The sequence below is a fragment of the Electrona antarctica genome, assembly GCF_951216825.1.
Source record: "Electrona antarctica genome assembly, chromosome: 7".
NCBI lineage: Eukaryota > Metazoa > Chordata > Actinopteri > Myctophiformes > Myctophidae > Electrona > Electrona antarctica.
The window spans coordinates 37463794-37484349 of record NC_136812.1 but is presented as its reverse complement, the minus strand read 5'-3'; the positions used below and the strand labels follow the sequence as shown (position 1 = coordinate 37484349).

General features: G+C 42.6%; 1 protein-coding gene across 1 annotated transcript; it reads left to right on the top strand.

Moving 5' to 3' along the window:
• spata18 (spermatogenesis associated 18) lies at nt 1–8481 on the top strand (the record flags this gene model as incomplete). Its single annotated transcript, XM_079505758.1, has 12 exons — nt 1–87; nt 2240–2345; nt 2578–2693; nt 3731–3849; nt 3981–4076; nt 4262–4396; nt 4568–4799; nt 5238–5396; nt 5735–5910; nt 7567–7690; nt 8024–8095; nt 8341–8481. The coding sequence occupies 12 exons, from the start codon at nt 1–3 to the stop codon at nt 8395–8397; spliced, it is 1479 nt and encodes a 492-aa protein (XP_079361884.1). The 3' UTR covers nt 8398–8481.
• Between the last annotated feature and the right edge of the window lie 12075 nt (nt 8482–20556).

Here is a 20556-nt window from a genome sequence, read left to right as displayed (position 1 = left end):
ATGGCCGACACTTTGAGGAGACTGGTGAATACATCTTCCTTCAGCGTTTTGCATGACAAGGTTGAGATCTGGTACAAAGACTATCATGTAAGTCTGTCTCATTAATAAACCATCATTGACCTAAATCTGACCACACCACTTTTACTGGTGTACTTTTACAAGACTGTGGGATATCATAGGCTATATTCTCTGCATGAGACATTTTCGCTGCAATTTAAGGATTCGAGTTTGGTTCTGCAGACATTTCTCCCAATTGTTCATTTCAGTCTGTTTTTAAAAATGTGAGGGGGGGATGTTATGCATGCAATTCTTCAGAATCATTAGACACGTTATTCGGGAGTCATGGCAATATGCATATTGTGAGTAATGCATTGCAACACACCGATATAAACAATTAAACAAATTCAATCAAGTGTAACGTTTTCAGTAAAGGAATGTATGCTTGTTTTAATTACGTTGATTTCTGGACAAAGTTTGGTTACTATGGAAGCCCGCTGCTATGGTTACCGTGAGACCATTTCTCCCGTCTAGACTACTGCCTCTACTGGACAGTGGTGGTGTAGCATGAGTATTCTTTAGGGCAGGCTACTCAAACTTTTTCATGCCCATTGCCAAGGACCCCAAATGTGTATTTGGCTATGGACCTCTATCACAATAATTATGCTTTCAAAATTATTCCAAATGTTTCAATATAGGCTATTATTCAATATTTTACAAATGTTTCAAAACTAGCTGAAGTATAAATTAGGTTTAGTGGTAAAACTTATGGATTTTGCTGGGGACAAACTGGAACCCCTTCAGAAAGGACCACTGCTTTAGGCGCTGGGGGTGTGGACGCACACACACACACACACACACACACACACACACACACACACACACACACACACACACACACACACACACACACACACACACACACACACACACACACACACACACACACACACACACAATTAAGATGGAGAGTGGAGAGACACAAGAAAAACTGCATGGCTCAAGATAGGCCTACATGTAAGGGCTATAATTAGTTCATAACTATTCTCACATTTATAGCTGTCTGAATTCAAATGTTTAGTTAACATTGCATGGAAATTAACATGACATTAACCCGTTCAAGATAACCCTCAGAAATCTTTTTTGACCAAACTTTTCTTCTTCAGATCTCAAAGTTTTCCAGCCCCACTACTCTGTGGTTTATCAATTTCTAACATGGTTTAGACTTAAAAGAGTCTCTTTGACAAACCACCACTAAACACCCTTTTTGTGGGTCGGCAGTGGCTCAGGAGGTAGAGCGGCAGAAGTGTCCTTGAGCAAGACATTGACCCCTTACAGGCAGCTCCCGATGAGCAGGTGTATGAATGGGTTTATGTGAAGTAAGTGCTTTGGATAAAAGCACTATATATAAATTCAGTCCATTTTTAATAGCTAAAATAGAACCCCTGGCCGCCTCTCTTCCTGTACTTTTATAGCTGTTCCTGGTACCTCACTTCCTGGAACTATTATTATAAATGCTTTTTCCCAAAGGCCGTACACTACATTTCAGGGTTTTAACCAATATATTCCCTTATTGTTATTATCACCCAGTATATTTACCCAAATATGTTTCATTTTCTCATAACAGGACATGAAATACATTTATTCACACATCTGTGTCTGTCATTTTAGCGTTGTCTATTAAAAAATCACACCCGTGTGAACTGAGTGGTGCAAGGTCTTATATAGCCTGATCAGCTGTGGTCTGACGTAATGTCAGTGACCATGGTAACCATGTTCACCTGTGCACGGACACGTACACAGGTACACAAACATACAGACAAAGCTGGTTGTTGGAGTGGTTTGCACCACTCAAAAATAGATATACAAGCTCACAGCACGTCACTTCGTGCCATGCCGCGAGCTTGTAAATCTGATAATTTTTGAAAAATCCTTAGTGTTCGAAAAAGGTTGAATAATTTAGAATGACGAAATAGTTTGAGAAATACTGATTTAAAGGCATCAACCAACTTAACCCGCCTGGTATCACAATTTTGAGAATGTCATTAATATAGAGCAAAATAAAATACAAAAACATATTTATCAATTTATTTAATTTTCTTCCGAAACAGCAAGCTCACACAACGCATTTCACCACAATGCGTTGCGATCTTGTAGATCGGCTATTTTCACAAATAATTTAGAAAATGTTTGTGGTTAAAAGTTTCTTTATTCACTTCTCATCCACATTCACCCTCTTCAGGTGTTTTCCTGTGACCAGAATCTGAGCAGATGTTGTGAGCTGATCGAACTCACTGCCAAGATCCAGGGCCAACTCTTTACCATTCTGAACCACACTGCTACTGAAGGTACAGGTCTTGGCTGACTCTGCAAAGAATAATGATTGATTGAAAATTCTATTTCACAGTATGCAGAATGGGTACATTTCAAATGAAAGCACGAGTCAATAGAAAAACTGTTACGTTGTGGACGATCCATGATTAAGCATTACACTTGTTTACAACAGTGTCCACCATTTTCAATTCATTCGAAGAATGAGCTCCTTTACACATTACTCACATGAACTCCTTTGTGGTCCAGGTGGTCACTATGCTGGTGTGGACATCCTCAAAAGCCGCTTGCTGCCATGGCTGGGGACCTGCTTCTCCATGGCAAGCCCCTCAGTGACTAATGACACCAGTCTGAGTCTCATCCAGGTGACCTGCTCGGTCTGAATTCATGTTCTTCTCGTTGGAAAATGATTTTAGTCTTGAACATGGTTAAGTCCTGGAAAGAAACGCATCTAAACTGTACATCATATCTTCTGATTAAAAGCAAAAGCAGGGATGGGTAAACACAAAAAAACTACCAGGTGATCAGTTTGGGCTATTGAAAACAACCATTACCCAGTATTAACCATTATTTAATGTGCAAATGTGCACTTAAATAATGGCTTGTAAGTGCACTTACCTTTATTAATCATATTAAATGATTGATTCTTTGTTATGTTTTATTTTAAAATGGTTGACCTATGCTTACATAATTCTAATTAGCAGCCTAACATAAAATCAATTGTGGGTTTCACTGTCTGGCACTGGGTGATCATGCCTGCCTTAAATGTTGAAGTGCCCAAAATGTTTGAGGCACCCTTGGTTTATATTGTAGCATCTCTGATGTAAAGCATTATAGAGCGTCACAGTCCCGACAACACCAGGCCCAGGAAATGATTCCCAATGCATTTTTCCCATAGACATTTCAAAAAGTATTTATTTAAAGACTGTTACGCCGCGGACAAAGCCAACTGGAGTCGTGACAACTCATGACAACAGCTACAATATTTTAGACCAAACAAATAATTACAAAGAAGAAAAACAACCAAAAAAGTGTTGTAACCTGCCGTTTTTTTCTTCTTTCTAATTATTTGTTCGGCCCAAAAATGTTTGTTTGTTGTCATGATTTGTCACGACAAGAGTTGGCTTTGTCCGCGGCGTAAACGTCTTTAAATAAATACTTTTTGAAATGTCTATGAGGAAAATGAACGGAGAATAATTTCCTGGGCCCTGGTAGGGGGCGGGACTGCGACACTCTATTGTGCGGCTAATAGTGCATGTTGAACACAGTCAATTTAATTATGAAATTATGAGCCAAATTAATTTCAATTAGGTTCAGTTAAATGTAATCCTGTTCAATAAAATGGTATCCAGCTTCTCTTCTCTTCTCTTGACAACATGGTGTTGTTATTGTGATTTTGCAGGACTCAGTGCAGAAGGACAGGAAGATCAGGGAGCTGAATCAGTCTCACGACAGTGACATCCAGATGATTGAGACCCAGCTCTGCTCCACCCGTCTGCAGCTAGACTCTGTCAAAGCAGAGTGAGTCATAATAATAATCATAATAATAATAATATAGACCACTTTGTAGAATTAGCCTCAGGTCTTAAGTGGTTAAGCAGTTAGAGGTGGAAAAGAATATGTCACCTGATTCATTTATTTTGTCCTACCAGACTAGCAGACACTCATCTGGAACTGGATGACACAAAGAATAAGTCAGCAACCACTCTGCTGGCCACAGAAGATGAGATACTGCAACTGAGAGCAGAGTGAGAGATAGCCTACATACTGTACACTATACACAGTTACACACTACCATTGACATGCATTTAATGCTCTATTTCATAATGTAACTGTGTGTGTGTGTGTGTGTGTGTGTGTGTGTGTGTGTGTGTGTGTGTGTGTGTGTGTGTGTGTGTGTGTGTGTGTGTGTGTGTGCACGCACGCGCATCAGCTTGCGTGCTGCACATGAGCAGGTGGATATTTATAGGAGGAAGTTGGATGCGCTGGATGACTATGAGCGTCAGATTCGCCTGCTCAGAGATGAAGTGTCTCACCTGTCCACAGAGAAGGCTTTACTGCAACAGAGGTGAGCGCACACACGTAGTTTGGTTTATTGCTCTTAGGACTGCAACAACAACTCGCATCATGGGTTGAACTACTTGTTTAATCAGATGAATTGATTTGGTAAAATATAAAAAGAAAGAATCTACTGTATAAGAAGATAATCAATAGTGCAGCCTGAATGGTTTTCTCTCAGGCTGGTGAGGAGTCGCTCTCCCAGCCCCTTGCCCAGACGCAGCCGTCCCTCCAGCCCCCTGAGGGGTGAGTCCCCCACCAGGGCCCAGCTAACCAACTCGTCACGACACGCCCGCCTGGTGTCGCGCTTCAGCGACCTGTACGCAGTGGAGCGCCTGGAGGCCCAGAGCCTGCTGAGACGCTACATCGATGACCTGGAGATGGTCCAGAGGATCATTTTCATCGCTGTCATGGTGAGAAACACTGGGAACCACTCTATTGGGCACTGTTTCCTCAAACAGTATGGGTCAGACTCGGGAGTGGGACCCATGTTTGGGTCACGGACCAATTTATATGGGTCGCGAGTAGTAAATATCATCTTTTTTGTTTCTTACATAAAAGATGATACACCCCAGGGCCATTCTTCTTTTCAATTTTAGAGCCAACTTTACACATAGTGTGGCCTTCTGGTGAAAAGCATCTCACGGCGTGTTGTGAGCTTGTAGATATGCCGTTTTCACTAGTTTGGGTCCTGGGAAAACATCTAGCCTAATTTCGCTATTGGGTCTTGAGCCAAAATGTTTGGGAAACTGTACTCTACACAGCGTCAGCATAGAGATGCCCCCAGTTCAAACATGATCATTTTGGGGGCTCGTACAAATAGCATATATATATAATGTGTGTATTCGCAGGAATCCTTCCAGGTCGGCAAGCTAGCTTACCGTCAGTTCAAGCTGCGCGTGAGGAAGACGTTGTCGCCCTCTCACCTGGGTCCTGAGAGCCTGGAGGAAGCAGCGGTGGACTACATCGTCCGAAACCTGGACCTCTATGATGTTCAGTCCAGCGTCAATGTAGGAAACCTTTCTTTTTTGCCATGTCTGCTGCATGACATCACAAATACAAATAATTAGTTATTTGCTGTTGCAACAGCTATTGACAACTTGTGTTAGCTCCTAAAGGGGAAAGTGGTTAATGCTGACATAAAAAATAAATAAATACAAATAAATAAATAAAGTAACAAGAAGGGGGTAATGTAAGATTAGAGAGGGCCCCAAATCTCTTTAACATGAATAGTCAAACTACTAGTTCTTAACACTGAGATGTTCACAATATGTTCACCTATTATGACACGGCCAGATTAGGCGTCCAGTTTGGTTTTTGGGTCATAGCCATATTTCCTAATGCACAGGATGTGATCAACGCCATGAACGTGAACCCGCGCATCTCCTTCCCTCCGGAGGTGGACTTCGTCCTCATCAGCACCCTGATCAGAGAGACCTGCAGGGCGGCGTTCGCCATGCAGACACTGGAGCCAGCTCTGGACCTGGCCTTCGCCAGCGATGGAGAACTGTACAGCGACTTTAAGTCAGTGACTCTGTGGCATGTTCTGAACACACACACATTGATTAGCTAGGGCCACCACCAAACATTCAGCACCACAGACAGTGGGCTGAACGATAGACACAATACCCCGATATCAATAACCTGACCATATTTTGGAGATGATTGGTGGTCATTTCAGAAGACATTTACACTCAAGAATGTTTTGAGAAATTATTTGGTAATGTGGATGTGATGATCACTCAGCTAGAGCTGTTCAGCAAATCGAATCACTTCATTGTACTAGAACTTAAAACCACTCCTGTATGCAACGGTCAATAGTAATGTTTTGGTCTAAACAACATCCTAACAGCTTTAGCTGTTCATTTACTGTCCCCACCACTAGATGTCTCCCTCAACACATGTACAGTATTGCATTCTCTCAACACACATACCGGTACCTAGATCTACAGTTCTCTCCTCTCCTCTCCATCCTCTATTTGTTCTGTGCTCCAGGTATCAGCTCTCTCCTCTCCACCCTTTATTTGTTCTGTGCTCCAGGTATCAGTTCTCTCCTCTCCTCTCTATCCTGTATTTGTTCTGTGCTCCAGGTATCAGTTCTCTCCTCTCCTCTCCTCTCCATCCTGTGTTTGTTCTGTGCTCCAGGTATCAGTTCTCTCCTCTCCATCCTGTATTTGTTCTGTGCTCCAGGTATCAGTTCTCTCCTCTCCATCCTGTATTTGTTCTGTGCTCCAGGTATCAGTTCTCTCCTCTCCTCTCCATCCTGTATGTGTTCTGTGCTCCAGGTATCAGTTCTCTCCTCTCCATCCTGTGTTTGTTCTGTGCTCCAGGTATCAGTTCTCTCCTCTCCTCTCCATCCTGTGTTTGTTCTGTGCTCCAGGTATCAGTTCTCTCCTCTCCTCTCCATCCTGTATTTGTTCTGTGCTCCAGGTATCAGTTCTCTCCTCTCCATCCTGTGTTTGTTCTGTGCTCCAGGTATCAGTTCTCTCCTCTCCATCCTGTGTTTGTTCTGTGCTCCAGGTATCAGTTCTCTCCTCTCCTCTCCATCCTGTATTTGTTCTGTGCTCCAGGTATCAGTTCTCTCCTCTCCATCCTGTGTTTGTTCTGTGCTCCAGGTATCAGTTCTCTCCTCTCCATCCTGTATTTGTTCTGTGCTCCAGGTATCAGTTCTCTCCTCTCCTCTCCATCCTGTATTTGTTCTGTGCTCCAGGTATCAGTTCTCTCCTCTCCATCCTGTGTTTGTTCTGTGCTCCAGGTATCAGTTCTCTCCTCTCCATCCTGTATTTGTTCTGTGCTCCAGGTATCAGTTCTCTCCTCTCCTCTCCATCCTGTATTTGTTCTGTGCTCCAGGTATCAGTCCTCTCCTCTCCATCCTGTGTTTGTTCTGTGCTCCAGGTATCAGTTCTCTCCTCTCCATCCTGTATTTGTTCTGTGCTCCAGGTATCAGTTCTCTCCTCTCCTCTCCATCCTGTATTTGTTCTGTGCTCCAGGTATCAGTTATCTCCTCTCCTCTCCATCCTGTATTTGTTCTGTGCTCCAGGTATCAGTTCTCTCCTCTCCTCTCCATCCTGTATTTGTTCTGTGCTCCAGGTATCAGTTCTCTCCTCTCCATCCTGTATTTGTTCTGTGCTCCAGGTATCAGTTCTCTCCTCTCCTCTCCATCCTGTATTTGTGCTCCAGGTATCGGCGTAGCTACGATTCAGAGTTCTCCGCTCCTCTTGTGGCGCACCATGTGTGGCCTGCCCTCATGGAAGAGAATGTGGTGATCGTGAAGGGAGAGGCTTTGACCCGAAGAGGCGCTCTGGTACACACACACACACACACACACACACACACACACACACACACACACTCGTGTTATTTATTACGGCTGTCTTATGATGATAATAATAATAATTGATTCATCGATCAGTTTAGTCTCAGTCGACCAAAACTTGATAATGAATTCCTATATTAGTCGGCTAACTATTTCTTTATTAGTCGAAGAGAACGCTAGTCATTTTTTAGACTAATTCTCTATGTCTGTAGTATCTGTGTTCATTTAACCACATGAACCCTACCATCCGTATTTCGCACATGTCATAATAGGCAAATGTTCAGTAAAAGGATGAATATGTGTGTTCTACTGTTCTTCCAGTGGAGAAGCAGAAGTCGGAGCAGGAGTGCCAGCCCTGTGCGTTCTCGCTCTGTCAGCCCCACTCGCCACCTGGTACGTTTCCATAACTGTTCTTGGTGTGAACAAACCTCACATTTACGGTAACACTCATGTAATGTAGATTTAAGATCATATGCCTCTTTCAAACTACATGCAACCACACCCACTGGTCTTTAGGGTAAGTAGTGCAATACCCCGACTTGCTTTTCACCCAAATTCTGTATTCTTTAATAATAAATGACGTGGGGTAATAACCCTCTCTCTTTCTTTGCTCTCCTGTCTTGCTTGGATGTTTCCAGGCGTTTAGCAGCCCCAAAAGATCTTCACCTGGCCGACTCTCAGCCAGCTGGTTGTAAACTACGAGCTCTTCAACCGGGGCACGGAAAGACAACAGCCTACATACTCATCTATTTCTTATTGACTTGCAGCTTTAATCTGATGGCTCCTTGTGTTTTGTTGTCTGTTGGTCGTTACTTGAAGTGAAGGAGTTTGTAGCAAGGTCCCATTGACAGAGTTTACATTATAAGACAGGCATTTTGGTGCTTCAGGGCAGTAAGCCAGGTGACAATACATTGATTGTTATACACAAGGTTGCTTTTGGGGATGATGTCTGGCAGCTAAGTAAACACTTAAACAGTTATTTTACTGTAGTTTACTGTATTTAGATTTCATCCATGAGTCATGGGACTCCCTAAAAACCAGGTGTTTCGTCCCGGGCCTGCCTCGCCCTCTTAATCCTGTGTTGCAGTGTTGTCTGACATCTCGCATTGGATCTCGGCTTGTCATAACTGAGCTTACTATGTTGAAGGTCAATGAGGTTTCTAAACCGAAAATTATGTTTCACATCAATATTCAAGTAGGCTACTATTTGCAATCTCAACCTAGATTATAACCGATAGGGCTGAAACAGATTATTCCAGCCCTATCGATTTGACTCATGGTGTGTTAGTGATAGCTGCACAATATTTCACAAATTGAAGAAATATCAATTGTGGGGAAAATCACACCTGTACAGTTGCACTTTCTTGGTCAAGATTCACTGTAGTGTAGCTGGTTATTGCAGCTATGTCTCATCTATTCCATATACTGTAGTTATTTTTCTCTATGACACTTCACGTGTGTGTGATTTCCGTGTCAGGTGGAAATAAAAGAACGGTGCTAACGAGTGATAAACTCCACCAATACTTGACTTAAGCCCTATTCGCACGGGATTAGTATTACCTCAGGACCCTGGTGTTTGCTGAATTATGGTAGGTAATTTGGCCTGTAATTATTACAGCCCAAATCACCGACATGGTCGATTCGCACGGGATTAAAAACACAGACACCCTCCGTGATTATTCCATATTACCTGAGGTCCTGGGGTAATACTAGTCCCGTGCGAATAGGGCTTTACTGATATTGATCACAGAAGCTCTTCATGGGATCCGTTACTACACTGTGTGTGTGTGTTTATTGAGTGTGTTTTTTGGTGTTATGTTTTGAGAATAATTTTGAGAATAGACTAATACGAAGTGCTCAAAAATCTAAAATTGTATTGCTAAAACAAGGACGTTCATGAAATGGTATATTGGACAAGGTGATTATTCTTTTACTTTTACATTTTTCCCCAAAAATAGTGGCGATAAATAACCTACTGATTTTGCAGAATGGGTGCTATTCAATGTTATCACAAGTTTGTCAAATTTGTGTCATTTTAAATATGTTTGTTCCTAATGATGTACTGTGTGGTATAACGTCTATGCATGTAATTTAGGGATGACTTTATACTCAATTTAGTGAAGATAGATCTGAACTGTATTTTGTGTTATTGAGCGCAGAACATATATTTCTGACTGTGCCTTATATACTTTTTTTTAAGAATAAAAGATTGGACACCTTCCAGTTCTTGCATTGACATATTTAGAATATTCCTACAACACTGCATATCATGTTTGGGTCCTGAATTAACTTCACCCATTTTGGGCGGGAACCCTTTTGGTGTTTCAAGCATTCTGTTATACTTTAGCTATTGAAAAATAGCAGATCTACAAGCTCATAGCGCGCCACTCGGTGGCGCGCTATGAGCTTGTAGATCTGCTTTTTCAGAAAACTGTCAGGATGTAGAAGACATTTTTAGAATCTGATCTCAGGTCAAAGTGGGTTAAGCTATGCTTGAGACCAAAAGATCATAACTAGGATTGGGACGCGGAATCGGAGGAAACGCATTCAACATCGAGGAACCGGAATCAGTTCCATCACATTTGGAACTGTTTCCAGAACAGTTTAAAAAAAAAAAAGAATCACACTTTCAGAGCTGGTATGTGGACTTATCACGTTTGCTATACAATTACAATACCAGTGTTACTCAAACGTTTATTTATTCCAAGGACCATCACTCTGAGATTGTACAAATAGGGTCCTTTGGTACTCTCTTGAGTTACAGTCCTGTAATGTTTCATTTGGAACCCCCTAGTAATTGTTAAAGAGACTCTGGAGGAATCTGACCTTTAATAAGGAACTGGAATAACCCTAATCATAAATCATAACCATAAATAAAATCCCAGATCACAGAGTGTTCCTCATTCGGTTGCTAAAAAAAACCTCAGACTGTAACATCATTATCTAATCATGGAGTTGAGCCAATGGGCAGATTTGAATTTATGTATTATTGCATTATTTGGTCTCTGCTGAATACTTCGTTTCTGAAGATTGAATGCAATGCAATCCAATTCCCTTTCAAATTAATTTCCTAACAAACAGCATGTGGTGGACCTGAGATGTCTGTCAGAAGAGGAGGTGTCTGTCAGCTGGGAGAGTTGTGTGCTAATGGACTGCACCGTTTGGCCCTGTGTTAAACAGCTGGGAGAGTTGTGTGCTAATGGACTGCACCGTTTGGCCCTGTGTTAAACAGTAGATGGCACTGTTGGTCCATCGCACAACTCAACCTGAAATGTATTCCCAGAACAAAGTCCCAATCTGCTCTGCTGTTGAGGGTTCTGACCTAAGTGACCTTAGTTAGAAAGTTGGGGATTATTTATTTTTGGTCACAAAGCGACGGCCAAATGGCTGAAATAACAGACACTGAAGGAAACACACTTGAGCATTTATATTGTGTCATAAAGTAATCATATTGATGACATTTAAATAAATCATCTATTATCAAGAAGTTAAATTAATCATCTATTATCAAGAAGTTAAATTAAAAAGATATATATAATGTATGGAGGTCTTAACTTGGCCTATACTGGCAAGCACACATGCATTTGTGTATGTGTGAGTGTGTGCATGATGTATTATGTTTGGAATTGGATTGAGTGTCGCTTGATGCTTGAATGAATGAGCTGGTAACCATCCCTGCAGCCAGGTTGCATTCTCAGCCAATAAGTAGCACTGTCTAATTGATAGTTCTTCTCAGCAGGCCAGCTAATGACTGTTGCTAACTGTTGGCCCCTGAGCCCTCTCCAATGGCCCAAGTCAAGAATCTGCTTGGCAGAGCAGAAACATGCCTCACAACCTCCAGCCAGGCCCTCTGGATGATTAATGAACAACACATGGGCTAACTCACTGTTTGTTTGTGGATGAGATGGCATCCATCAGCTCATTATATGATAATCCTGGATATGTTGATTAGAAGAGTAGAGCCTCTTTGTGTTTTGTTGATGAAAGCCTCTTTCGTCTAGCAGTGATTATTATTATTCAGGTGGTTTTCCCTGTTGAGAGAGCGAAGATAGATTTGAGATTAGATGGAGGCTTTGTTCTGCTAGGTCGGGATTTCGACTCGGGAATCACAGATCAGAGGATCTTGGCAAACACTGTTAATTGGTGTCCGAACTTCGAAGAAGGCATTTTGTTTGCCGAAACGTTGGTAACCCAATAAAAAGTATTTTTTGCATAATGATTACGAGCTGTGCGACCTCTCCTTTCTATTTTCGAACTTCGAATAAAACACGTTCAGTTATACATACAGTATCACTGAATATGTGAATATGTATGTGAATTTATGTGAATAAAATAATATGTGATAGAAATTGGAAACCAGGACTGACTGCTGTGTCCTATAATAGCAGTTTGTGGTTTCAGATATTTCTAACATTGTAAACATCCTAAGCTGGAACAAATAGAATATAATTATTTTGGATATCCCTGTAACACACAATGTTGGTTAACCCGTTTCATTTACAAACCAGTCAATGCAAGGGCCAAGGAGATATATTTCTGGAATATGCTTGAAAAAAGAAGAAGCTGTAGGCTTAGAAATCCATGTCATGGGAACTTCCACCATGCCTTTGTCACCACATTCCCACACCAGGAGTGTCCCATCTGGTCCCCACTGTGGTTCAGGAAGGACCCGGGGACCAGATCTTGGTCTAAAACTATGCTCTTAATGGGACTGGGTCTGTTGTGGCCCTGTTGTCCCTCTCTGAGCTGGAGCTGGCGGGATGTTTACTGAAGTGTGACGTGGTTGGGACGGACCCCCATCTGAATAGTTTGTGCGCCAGGGGTCAGGTGACCCCGAGAAGAAAGGATGTGTTGAAAAAAACAAAACAAAACTATTCAAAAATATTTCAAATACTAATAGGTTAAAAGGAAACAGGAGGCTTTGCTTGGCATCTAGTGGGACAATAACTGACCACATGAACCCCACCATCTGAAAATGACAAACATTTGTTGTAGCTGATGTACAGGTCACAAAGTGCTTGTGAACGAGCCATTTCAAATACATTTGATGTGGAGGGAAAAAAAGGAGGGGGCCAAGTACAGACACCTGAGGTACCCATGATAACGAAGTAGGGTTTAAGGTTAAAAAGCAATCCACTATCATAGAAGTCTCAGACTCCCCCCTATCCATGCATTAATATGTTAATGCATGACTTACTCATTGCTTATGGTATAATGGACATATACTATTTTGTGGGATTTTGAGCAATTTGAGATATCTCAATAACTGTATAGCATATATTTAAAAGAAAACTCATATCAAAGTAAGAGTGACAAAGCACCAACATGGTTCGAAAGCTCCTTTAAAAACAAATGAAGAACTGAACCCGCAGCGCTTATCACCAGCATTCCTCATTCAAATAAGAAAAGCCTGTGCAAGTTCAGAACTCACACACACCCCAACAGCTTTAAAGGCTGATGTATACTACGTACGATAGTCACATGCTGAAAATAGCAGATCTTCTTTTCGGTGAGCAACACTAGTACGGCCAAGTATAATCTGGCATAAAACTGAAAACTGTGGCTGTTTGCTAAAAGTTGTCGTAAAGTTGTGTTTGGGAACAGGCCAACAGAGGGCAGGGGTAAGGCTGAGTTCATGTTGAAGTACCCTGTGGGGCAGACAGGGACTATCAACGTATAAAGCAAACCGGGAGGGGACCGTAGCCCCCAGGCTGCCCTCACATGTGACAAAGCCATCGGAGCCTGCAGACTCCGCCTGCATTAAAACCATCAAAGTATTCCTCAGATCCGCGTTTTTCCTTTTTACGGGCTCCTCAAATCACAGTCTGAAAAGACCTGCTGACTTTAAAGGCTCCATATTTCTCACGAAAAGAAACGGCGGGACACAGACCATGTGTCACAGACCATGTGTCCAAGCATTCATTACACGCTCGATCCCACAAGCCAACATGAATAATCACAGGCACTCCCATATGTGCCTGCACATATGGGCCTGTTATGTGTGAATGTGTTAGTGCACATTATGTATCACACATGTATGTATGCACACACACACACCACAGCGAGAGACAGACAGATCCTTCCATCAGTTCAATGTTCCATATAGCTGGATAGAGACGTACTCTGGTAGCAAACGGAGAAATAACAGTTTCCTGTATAAAGGTGACAACAACTCAGCAGCTGCTAACGATTGAGATATTAATCCATGACCCGACTTCACTTGGAAAGCCTCTGTTGTAGTTGGCGCCTTTTCCCCCCATACTGACTCAAGACGGATTTATGGTGGTGTTGCATACCGGGAATAGCCTATCTGCAAGCCTCACGGTTATGCGCTGTGAGCTTGTAGATCTGCAATTTTCCAGCTGCGTCTGGAGGTCCTTCAGAGCCCCTTTGATTGGCCCAGCGAGGCCTCTGGTTCGGTATCGGGGACATGCTTCCACGCCGCTGGACTGTGTGATGTTTTCTCTTAAACGCCTGGAGAACTTCTTGGACTCGCTCAGCTCCTACTGGCCTTGAGGCTCTTTGGCTGCAGCCAGAGGCAAAAGTCCCGCCACCCCCGCACCGCCAGAACAGGGGGACGGGGTAATGGGGCTGTATATCACCACACATGATGACACAGTTACAGTTGAGCGGAAGACACTGTGCATAAATCAGAGAAAATATGATAACGGACAGTGGGAAGGAGGGAAGGGGGAGGGATGCACTGGGATGAGAGATAGAGAGGAGTTACAGCAGAATAGCCTAGCTTGTTCTTTTGCAAACAAAACCAGGAAGAATGATTTGCGTATTTGAGTTGTTAGACCCATTTATCAATAAATCACTTCCGTCCATCTTGCTGTATGGGAAAGCATGGGTTGTTCGGAGCTGTGGTGATGACTGGTTAAGCCAAACGAACAAGGGAAGAGATGTGGCTGTTGAGGATGCTCTGTTCTATTCCTGGTGGAGCCACTCTCTCGGGGCGGAGTGTGTGTGTGTGTGTGTGTGTGCGTGCGTGCGTGTGTGTGTGTGTGTGTGTGTGGGGGGGGGGTCGAATAGTCGAATGCAGTTGCTGCATTTCAGCTCCCTTCGCCTCTAAGAGAGGTAGGCTTTTTTGTGGCCCTGAAGGGCCGTTAAACACATCTGGAACAGAGCAGGATGCACAGTGACTGCCGCACAGGAGGCAACAGTTTATGACAGGAGGGACCACGCGGGGAGGAGGAGATAGAGGAAGAGAGAGCAGGAGAAAGACAGAAAACAGCAGACCATGACTTCATTCATTGTGAATATTACAAAACAAGAATGCATCACACTGACAACCCCACCCTCTCCATCCGCTGTGGTGCACTGCCCAAGGGCCCTCCCTTAAGTTGGCACTGCTGAGCGTGTGACGTCATTGCAGGGGCGGGGCCCTGTTGGCCTGCCTAAGAGGGCCCTGATGGGACCCGGTGGGCCCTATGGAGGAAAGTCCAAACAGGCGGAACAGCACATCACCTCGATTCCAGCAAGGGTCAGGGAGCAAGTGTCTCCGCTTTGCCAGAGAAACAGCATGGCTAAACACTTCCTTCCTCCCTCGCTCTCTGATGCACATCACGTCTCATAGATACTACTCCATCTTTTGGCCAAAGCGGTTCCCAATACACCGATTTGTGGAGGTCATTTCCCCACTTGTTCTCACATCAATTGCACATCTGGATTCTCACAGGCCAAAGGCCGGTTAGGTGTTTTTAGAGGTGAAATTATTTGATCCCGACCTTTCCTCTGTAGGAAGGTTGTTACTTGCAGAGATCGGTGTATGCTGTTTCTTTTTTGCCACCTTCAACCTGGCATCCCTATATTGTCGTTAGGCAGAAATGTACTACAAGCTCACAACGCATCGCTTAGTCACTCGTTGTCCGCTTGTAGATCGGCCATTTTTGCAGTAGGACACCAACATGCAACAAAGTATAAAAGTGCACTTAAGTGGTTAAGAAACGTCAGATTCCGTGCTGCAGTAGGTCATCAGCAGTTTTAACGCATCACTGGTTAGTAGCATCTGGGCACACCAGTCGTATATGTCAGTTGCTATGAATGTGAACCGCATACAGAGAGCATTGTGAACAGTAATATTTTCATAATGAAATCAGCGTAGCCAGTTCCCAGCGAGCTGTCTGGAGTGGACCCGGGCCCATTGCTCGTTTACATAAACACTCTCTCGTCAGTGACACTAAAATCACATCGACGCTCAAGGCGGGCACCAGGGTAAGGGTAATTCGTTCTTGTTGTTCGCAAAACACTTCTTAACACAGCGTTAAGGCCTCAGAGGCTGTCCCGGTCACTTCTCTCCCCTGAGGGATGGGGTGTGTTCAGCCGAGTGGAAATGGGGTTTTGAACTATTTCCCCTTGGCAAAGGAACGGTGCTTACATATTGCTGGAAGAAAACAACAAGTAAGACGCGCGAACGCGGGAAGCGAACGCAGCTCGTAAAATGCAAAAACAACAATTAGAATAAATTACGTAATTTTGTAAGGCTTTTGTTAAGTTCTCTTTTTTTTGTTTTTTATTTTTTTTTAAGTGAAGTCTTTTTTAAGTGAAGTTTTTTTTTAAGTTAAGTTTTTTTTAAGTTTTTCCTTTTAAAGTTTTTCCTTTTAAAGTTTTTTTTTAAGTTAAGTTTTTTTTAAGTTAAGTTGTGTGTGTGTGTGCGTGCGTGCGTGTTTTTCCTTTTTAAGTTTTCTTTTTAAGTTAAGTTTTTTTTTAAGTTACGTTTTTTTTTAAGTTACGTTTTGTGTGTGCGTGTGTGTGTGTGCGTGCGTGCGTGTGTTTTTCCTTTTTAATTTTTTTTTTTTTAAGTTAATTTTTTTTTTAAGTTAAGTTTTTTTTAAGTTAAGTTTTGTGTGTGTGTGTGTGCGTGCGTGTTTTTCCTTTTTATTTGTTTTTTTTAAGTTAAGTTTTTTTTTAAGTACATTTTTTTTTAAGTTAAGTTTTGTGTGTGTGTGTGTGTGCGTGCGTGCGTGCGTACGTGCGTGCGTGCACTATTATTTTGGGCTAGTATTGACAGTGTCGTCGTTAAGCAGCTAAAGGTGCGCCCTCTGGTAAGGTGCGCCCTCTGGTGGCAGGCCGGTGGTGTTACAGCGTGACAGACAGACACACACACACACACACAGACATGATCTGCTGGGTCTCATAGTAAATGCTCACTGCGTTCGCAATCACTGCGTTCGCAATTACAGTTGCTATTATTATTTGAATAAATGGGTCAATCGTTACATAATTTGTCAACGATTATTTAGAAAACAGAGGTTCTCAGCATTATGTTCAGGTCAATGTAACACAAACGACGTAAATAAAATACATCTTGCCTATAGATAATGCTAATAAAATCGTTTTTCATTTGATATTTTGAAATAAAGTAAAAAACATTTATGAGAACACTTTTATTGACTTGCCAACGCCATTTCGTCACTGACCCAAATACATGTTTAGCAATTTGTATGTTAGAGTATAATAGAGTATAATAATGCGATATAACCACAGTTATATTGCATTGATACCCCGGTGGCGGGTATCACCTACTGTACCGCTACTTTAATAACAATGTCAATACAGATATATGAAGCAGACGGTGCACCGGATTGGACATTAGGTGCGCCACCATCTTTACTGTAGACATGGTTGAGACATGGTTGCGTTTACCTCTCTCCATCAGGAGAGGGAGACAAGCAGACAACGGACATAACACCTATAGATTGTAGCTTTAAGTATCTGCACAGCTGCAACATAAATCTAACGAAAAACGACTTAAGCGTGCTTTACTTTGATGTCTCCTGTTTGATGGCCTACAGCGAAGAACCGAGCAGTCTATGTCCATTTTTCAGTCGTTCAATTCGGCATGCTTCGACCGAAGAGGGGCTGGACCATATATATATATATATATATATATATATATATAACATCACACACACGCACACATCTGGGGTGATTTGTTTAATGAGAATAGCGGCCATCCATTACATTACAGCGCAGGGCTGGCAGGGCAGGCCTAATGCGTGCATGTGCCGTTTACGCAGGTGTGAGTTTGGCCAGGGTTACGGCACCGCAGGGACTTGTTACACTTAGCATGATTCGATACTCTCACGGAAACAGGCGATCAAGCCCGGCCCCAGTCAGTGCTAAACACCCTCCCACCCTACAGAGAATATATATATATATAGACAGAATGAAAAAAGACAGAAGAGATGTGGAGAACGTGAAAAGGAGGGTAGGGGTGAGAGGGGGCAGATTTATAGAGAGAAAGCACATAAACGGGGGGTGGGGTGGGGGGGTCTAACTGTTTGCTAGTGGCTGCCTTTGTGGTTCTGAACGTTGCAGTAACAGTGGGTTCACTGGGGGCTGGGAGGAGGGGCCAAGTGTAACAGCCCATGTCATACTGAATAAATACAATAACTCTTTCAAAACCTGACCTCCTGAGTCTTTTAGGTTCTATCGAACAGCTGCTAAATCTGTTATACTGACTCAGACATAGTAACCTACTACTATACCATACTGTCTACCTACCTCTCTCTCACACACACACACACACACAAACACATGAGGAGACTAATCTGACATCAGTGGTTAAATGAAAAGAAATGAAGGGGATTTCATTTCATTTTCATTTTTTTAACATGCAACTTCAGTATAATTTGAGTGATTGGAAAAACAAATGATTCCACAATCCACATGATGAGCCCTGAGAGACTGTGGCTGTGACCTGCCTGCCCCACAAAACATGACATTACTCAATAAGCCACCAGATGGCACTCTAACCCAATATTGTCATCCTTTCAGCTCCTTATCTCCCAGGCCAAAGGCAACTTGAGGGGGGAAGTGGTGTGTGTGTGTGTGTGTGTGTGTGTGTGTGTGTGTTAATCTTACAACTGGGCAGATCAGTGCCATTTTTATCCAATCAGTATCCAATCGCATACATACAGTATATTAATATGACAGCATATTGATGACATGAGGTTATCTGGAAGTGCACAAAGTGCAGCTTTCTAGTTGTCTTTGTGACATTTCTCTTTCAAAATGTAAAACTGTCATGATGTAACTCCACTAAGCATGAATCTGGCAGACTTTGTGTACACAAGAACACAAACCCTATACTTACAGTAACGAGAGCAATGTAATTAGTCCCCCCCCCAAATGAACTTCAACTTGATTGCGGCAATAGGCTACTGTGACTGGAGTATTCCAGCTCATATCCTTTGCCTGGGGGCGTTCTGGGGGCCCCTGGAGTCAACACACAACTGTCTAGGGAACATCAAGGACGAATGTCCTGCCAGTCAGCCTCACCTCTTGCCCTTCAGTCTGTCCCCAGTAGGGACAGGAAGATAAATATTTCTTCTGGGGTGGAGGGATAAAACCTGAGGGAGGTAGAGGGGAGGGAGGCTTCCACTGACCCAGTCAAAATGTCATGGTCACGACTCCGACTATCAATAACTGCTCTGTTGACCAGAGAGAGAGCTGGCCTCATGGTCTTGGGGGCAACCTGAGCAGGAGGCGTGTAGAGGAGGGTACCATCTATAGAGCGTCGCAGTCCCGCCCCCTTTCATGACAACGCCAGGCCCAGGAAATGATTCCCAATGCATTTTTCCCATAGATATTTCAAAAAGTTTTTTTTAAAGACGGTTACGCCGCGGACAAAGCCAACTCGAGTCGTGACAACTCATGACAACAAACACAATATTTTGGACCAAACAAATAATTACAAAGAAGAAAAACAACAAAAAAAGTGATGTAACCTGCCGTTTTTTTCTTCTTAAGCGTAATTATTTGTTTGGTCCAAAATATTGTGTTTGTTGTCATGAGTTGTCACGACTCGAGTTGGCTTTGTCCGCGGCGTAAACGTCTTTAAATAAATACTTTTTGAAATGTCTATGAAGAAAATGAACGGAGAATCATTTCCTGGGCCCTGGTAGGGGGCGACACTCTATTAGGCAGACATTTAGAGGCTTTTCATCCTTCTTCCTCTGGGTGAGGAAGTCAGTTTAGGGAGTGGCCCGAAAGAGGAAACATATCGAGTTTGGCATCAAATGTCACGTCCCTTTGTATTAATTATTAATAAAGAAAATCACACTTGTGTGAAGTGAGGGGCACTCGTATCATAATAATAATAATAATAATAATAATAATAATAATAATATAATAATAATAAAACTTTATTTGTATAGCACCTTTCATGACATGAAATGCAGCTCAAAGTGCTTTACACAAAAAATAAAAGAAAGGCAGGGCATAAACAATACAGTGAGGACATGAATAACATTTTTTTTAAAAGACAAATAAATCAATTAAAAGCAAGGGTGTAGAAGTGGGTCTTGAGCTGAGCTTTAAAAATGTCTACAGAGGCTGCCTGTCGAAGGTACAGTGGGAGTTTGTTCCACGCCGTCGGCCCGTAGAAGCAAAAAGCTGCTTCCCCGTATTTTTTAGTTGCCATTTTTTTAGGCAAAGCGAGCAGGCCAGCAGTGGAAGACCTTAGGGGGCGGTTTGGGACATATTTCGGCAGGCAGTCATGTAGGTAGGAAGGTGCGAGACCATTGAGAGCTTTATAAACAAGTAAAAGAATTTTAAAATCAATCCTAAAAACAACCGGAAGCCAGTGCAATGAGGCCAAGACTGGAGTAATATGTTCTCTCATCTTAGTTCTAGTTAAGACTCTGGCTGCTGCATTTTGGACAAGTTGTAATCTGTCAGTTGATTTCTTAGGCAATCCAGAAAAAAGTGCATTGCAGTAATCAAGCAGAGAAAAAACAAAGGCGTGGATTAGCGTTTTTGCATCGTCCAGTGACAAATAGGCTCTGATTCGTGCAATATTTCTAAGATGAAAAAAGGCAATCTTGGTAACATGATTAATGTGTGAA